The following is a 6,105-nucleotide window of genomic DNA, read 5'->3' on the forward strand; positions in this document are numbered from 1 at the left end:
GCTGTGCAGCAAGGTGGCTCAGCTGATGGCACTGGCTGAAAGTCCTGTCCCTAAAAGTGACTAGTTTCTGTCTGGATCACTAAGCTGTCTCAATTTGTCGCTCAACCGCACAATTGCGAGCCCTGACACAAAGGTGGGGGCAGGAGCACGCAGCCTGAAGTGGAAAGGAAAGGGAAAGCCACGAGTCTTGGCAGCAGCGCACTCTTAAATTAGCTTAAACCAACCATGAAATCAGTCTTCAGTTGTCTGTCTTTTGTATTCTGTGCACTTGTTCAAGCTTGCATTGACTGTCAGATCTGAGGCTGGCAAGGAATTGTACCCAACACAATACTGTCAGGATTCTGCAGATTTCTTGTGGTCTTTCACTGCAGTGCAGGGCATTATCAGCACACTGAGGTCATCTGGAGCCCTTCTTCAGGAGATTTTGACTTTGGTGCATTTGAGTGTCTCATATTCTTAGCTGGCTTCAATCTGCTATATTGAAATGTAGTTATGATTTTTGAGTTTACCTAAAAAAATAATTGGCTGAATGATCTGTGAAATATTGGAGGTCAGGCTGGATGGTGTGTTGGTCTCTTCTGTCTATATACAACTGTTCAGATGATAAAATTGTAGTATCTTACAGTTAAGTGGAACAGAATTTTAAAATATTCTCTTTTCTTTGTAGCAGGAAGATATTAGGCAATTTCTTTCAACTTATATGTGTAGCACCCTGCTAAGTATTTTGATAGTTTGCTTAGGTAAGTTTTTAGGATACCTAAGGTTAATGATAAAGCTTTTCAGCTTTGACAAGATGTTTTTGCTTCATCTGAAACTATGTGGGCAAAGATGCAAAGGGGCCATATGGGAAATGTGCCGTCGGTTCTTGTTGTCCATCAGACTTATTCTTCTTTATTATTCCTATTCCTGAGGTACAGAAGAAAAAGGTCTTTTGTTGTGATTATTTTTTTCCCCTCCAGAAAAATTGTAGGAAATCTGGGGAGTTTAAAGTTCAAGCGTGCACATCCCTCAATTCTGCTATAGTAAAGAGAAATCTGTGCGCAGACTTCAGCCGGCAACAATGTACATTGCTCCCTTGGCAGCTTGGGCAGTTGTGGCAATAGCTTAACTTTTGGATTTGTAATAGCTGTGAATAATATTGGAAGTCTTGCAGGAAGAGTCTTACCTATGAACCGTGATGTGGGGGACCTGCAGGTCATGTCAATGACATTTGCATTTCCTGTTGAGAAATACAGACCTTAAAATAGTTGGAAACTGACGGTTGCCAAAAAACTGGAGCTGCACTGAACAATTTTTCCCTAACTCCATCCTTACTGCTGCAGTTCTTAGACCTGTCTGAAAGAGTCCATAGAAGAGTGTGTACCATTAAATAGCCTGGAGGAGAGGAGGAAATTGTGAAGTGACAATATACTGCCTTCAGTTTTTCAACTTATCTCCAATTTTCACATTTCTGTAAATAATTTCAAAATTTTAGGACATGGAATTGATGGAGTAAATACATCTTATGTTCTCTGCAGTATGGCACAAATTTTCTCTCTCTGAAAATAATAAACTGGTCGCATAGCTTTTCTGAAGCTTGCTTTAGATAAGATGATACTCAGCTTGTCAACCAAAAGCAGAATTCAATGACTCTCCTAAAACTTCTTAACTTTACAGCAGGGTTGTTTGGCACCTCTGTAATGAAATCAAACCAAACCAGGATCCCATAGAGCACTCCTTGTAATTAGAAGCATGGCAGGGAAATTTGTTGATGTAGTCTGTTTTGTTGCAGCATAATATGGTACCTACCAAGACAGTTTAAGTAGTTAAACTTCAGTAACTTTCTCCTTAGAGTAAGCCTGTATATGTTAACAATGTTTTTACTTTAGAAGTTGTTCTGTTTTGTTTTCTTGCAGTTTTCACCATTCCATGCAACCTTATTGGCCTCTTGCTCCTATGATTTTACTGTAAGGTACAGTATTTTTTTAATTGGATAAAAAATGGAAAGATAATCTATTGTAATGTGGCTTCTGACACAAAACAGTTCTAGAGTGGACATAGTGAAGTGCAGTTAATGTTGCTGTAGGATGTTTTCTCTCTTCATAAGCTATGTTGAAAATGCATCAGTTCTTCACTTAAAGGCCAGCTCAGTCACTCTTCCGAATGATACCTGCTCTGACAGATGCTTTCTGTAATCCTTTTCACATCATTCTGCTGAACATAGTTGCATCTGGCTGTGATAGTGCCTGATAAGAATGTAATAACCTCTTAAATGAATGTAGGTAGGTGACTTGGTATGTTCATAAGAAGCTTAAATAAAAATATGTCACAGAAACAAAGTTTTTATCCTAACAGTATCTGAGGAAGCTTTAGTATTGTTCCACGGTATGTATGCTGAAATTTTTTACAGTACTTCTGCAAGTTCCCCTGGCTTCCCAGTATATCTGATACTGCTGAGGATTTTATAGTATAGCTGATACGAAGCTGATTAAAAGTCCTAAAGAAGTTTGACTTCATATTAGGACTTCTCTAAGATACTCTGTACTTTATTGACTTATGACACTTTCCTGAATATTTCAATAAAATTATTTGATCTACATTTTAATTTTATAACATAAACTGAATATAGTAGGCAGTACATTTACAAATGGGAGGAGCCCTCTTGCCTGCACAAGTGACTGCAAAGTTATATCCCATTTGCCCAAATCATCCCAATTGATGTCACTTCTCGTTGTGTCCTAAGTGGTCTGACACCAGACACAGAAAGGTTCTGTTTCCTAAGGGAAACCTTGCTAACTCTCAGTGCCTGTACATGTTTCTAAATCATAAATCTATATAGTCTTGTGTCATAACATCATATAAATTTGCATCATGAAGTAAGTGTGTTAAGCATTGTAGGAATTTTTTTTCAAAAATCTTACTGGAAGAGCAGTATAGCTGGAATACTAATTTTTTTCAGCTTGCGGTCACAGCTCCCAGAATGCAGCTAACAGAAATATATAGAAGTGCAAAGGTGCTCCAAAGCTCTGCTATAGATGGTGTGGGTCTGCTTAAGACTATATAGTGACAATGGTGACATTTGACAGGGAGACAATTGCTGGAGCAGTTGTCCTCGGCACATGTGAGTCCTCAACCTTGATAGCACTAGAGAGGATGTTGCCTTCCAGGTCTTAGACTGCTGGCGCCTGGTACCTGTTCCTGGGCCTGGGGGTGATGGTGGCCTCACCCATGGGAGATGTGCTCTCTTTGGGGTACTGAGGTGAAGGAGGAGATGAGCAAACTGCTTACCGTCCAGGACAGTGAATGCAGGAGGCACAGGGTCCTTACGGATATCCTTCCAAATCCCACATTGCAAAGAAGAAGGGACAGTTAGAGACTATGCTTAAAACAGTAAGATGGTGGGACTGCTCACAAGACTGATGTGCTGCAATGGGTAAAAGCTCCTCAGGGAAGAGAGACTAGGAAGGCAAGGCGGTGGTAACGGTAAATCTGAGTTTAGTGGTCCAGTCGCTCCCTTAAATTTTCAGTCCCTGCATAGGCTTGTTCCTTTCAAAAACTGTGCCTTTATCTTGTAGATTAGAACTGGATGGTGAGCTTCTATAATACTCCTGTCCCACATAGGCATGTCATTATTTCAGCAAGAGACTTAAATGCTTGAGAACCTTTCCTAAGTTTATGATAATTGTTGTTCTTTTGCTTACTGTAGTAAGGGGCAGTGCCTGGCCAGTGATATCCACTGTCTCGTGTTCGGTGCCAGGAGCCTGACAGCGTAAGCGCTGTGATGTCCATATGTATGTAACTCTCTAGACTGCTGTACCAGCATTCTGTCTTACATAAAGTACTTGATTTTATTTATGTTTAAAATGGACTTATCATAGAATACTGCACAGTGGTCTGTGGAAGGTTATTTATGGAATCTTACTTAACCTCTTTTACTGATGCAGTGCCAGCTGGTTTGCAGCATATCATTTCTCAAAAGGCTTCTAGGTCTAAAATAAAAAGTGGTAATTGGTTTCTTCCAGGGGCCTTGTCTGAGCAATAAGACTAATAATCAGCACGCTGATGCACTGAAGTGACTTGATTGTGTTGTCATGCTCTTCCCATTTTTGACACCAACTATATGTTCTTCAGGTTTGGCACTAATGCGCTTCCTGCAGTACTGAAATCTAGTGGATTTCATACACGGAAACTGTCAGTAAAGATGAAGAGACCTCCTAGATCATATACCAGGGTGTCTGTAAATGCAAAGCTTGGGGACCTTTTCACAAAATGCCACTTTAGGCATTATTTTTCTGTCCAAACAATTACTTATTGTGACTAGGGACAGAGGGCAGGGTTAAAGACATGAAATACAGATTTTTAGCAGTTTTCTATTATTACCAAACCAGCTGGATTTGGTATGAGTGAACAAACAGAGAAGGCCAGGTGAAAGTTTTTGGAAAAGGCAGGACAAGCGAATACTCTGTATAATGGAGGAAACTTGGTACTGCAACACTTTGGGAACATGTCTTTTAAATAATATAATATCATGACTGTGTTGTACCTCTACCACATATCCTGTACCATCATTTACAGGAAGGAATAGAGCTCACAGTAAGTAGAGTTCACGTAGAAATGTTCACAGTTTGACTGGATGCACCATACACTCCACATGCACATCGTGCACACGTGGTCAGGTAAACACATGCATACACACACACACACACTCATGTGCGTACATGTGGACATGACTATATACACACATTCCATGCATTTCAACTTAAGAACAAAAATACCTGATAAATATATAAAAGGTGGAAGAGAAGTAGAGATTCCAGTACATGGTATTAATTTTGGATCTTGTTGAACCTACTCAAGGCCTGTTACTTTTTACCCACGTTTGATAGTAAGTCATAGAACAGCATGGTATGGCAGTCCTTTAAAAACAGATTCATTGATACCAGCAGTGTTATTTTAATAGAAGCTTAGTTATGATATTGTTCTTCTGTGTTCCTTAACATTTCTGTTTGAAGCTCAGAATTATTCTGTCTGTAAGCATTGACATATAGCAGATAACTAGATACAGCATAGCATACTGTTTAGGCTCTGTAATCTTAAATGTCACTGGAGCTTAACTGTAGTTTAACCAAACAAATGCAAATCTTATCTAAGATTACCAGACTGCCATGTAAAAGGCTGGGTTTTTGTTTGTTTCAGGTAGAATGGCTAGTTTGGCACATAATCACAACTGCTATCTAAAAGCAAAAAATAGTAGGTTGAAAGCAAAATTAACAATGCTTAAGCTTCATCCTTTGCAAATGATTGCATGTGTGCACTATAGTCCAACTACTGAAAAGAAAACTAGTTCACATGCCAGCTTCATACTGGGGCTGTGAAAAAGAGGGTGTAGATTTGAACTTGAGTTTTTACATACTTGGGTATAATGATTTGGATTTAACCCCTGTCTACTAAATGCCTCCTTGAGACAGATTTTTTCTATACCATTTCCTTACTTTTTGGAAGAGTTCAGGAAAAATATAGGTTAATTGAAGAGCAGTTTTAAGACAGATGAATCATTAAAATACCAGGAAATGCACAAAGTACTGTAACATTTCCAGGACTTACTTAGGTCTGCATGCATGTTCTTAAACCTTATCTCTATCCAAATTCAGTTTGAAAGAACATCAGTGTCATCTCTTACTGGAATCACTGTTTTATATTTTTGGACTCTCTTCAGTATAAAAAAAAAATCTTGGTGCATTAGGCACAGACAGTGCTCACCAAAATCTAAAGAGAAGATCTGATAAATTCTAGAACTTTGTTAAGCTGGTATCAGGCCAGATCTTGAAATGTATTCACAGGAGCTTACCTCTGAGGCAAAAAGGTGATTTTTGTTGCAAATTGTACTATATTGGACATCCTCTCTGCAGGATGCTTTAAGGTAAACCACTGTCTCCAGCTCTCCATCACTACATACAAGTTCAGTAACCTGGATCACGAAGAAATCTTGAGAACTTCTAGAATTGTGCTGCTCATAAAAGAAACCGTTTTTTCACTTCAGTTAATTATCCTTGTTGGTTTTTTGTCTTCAAGGTGAAAAGGTTGGGTGTTTTCTCATTTGCTTTCTTTTCTTCCCCCCCCCAACCC

General features: G+C 39.1%; 1 protein-coding gene across 1 annotated transcript in view; it reads left to right on the forward strand.

The window, feature by feature from the left end:
- PEX7 (peroxisomal biogenesis factor 7) overlaps positions 1-6,105 on the forward strand; it is a gene marked incomplete at its 5' end in the record, with an annotated part of 43,592 nt that overhangs the window by 20,122 nt on the left and 17,365 nt on the right. Inside the window, one exon of the mRNA XM_029086122.1 lies at positions 1,896-1,951. Within this exon, the coding sequence (XP_028941955.1) occupies positions 1,896-1,951 (56 nt within the window). The remainder of the gene's footprint in view (positions 1-1,895; positions 1,952-6,105) is intronic.

This window comes from Antrostomus carolinensis, unplaced genomic scaffold (assembly GCF_000700745.2).
Source record: "Antrostomus carolinensis isolate BGI_N321 unplaced genomic scaffold, ASM70074v2 scaffold14797, whole genome shotgun sequence".
In the NCBI taxonomy this organism is placed as follows: domain Eukaryota; kingdom Metazoa; phylum Chordata; class Aves; order Caprimulgiformes; family Caprimulgidae; genus Antrostomus; species Antrostomus carolinensis.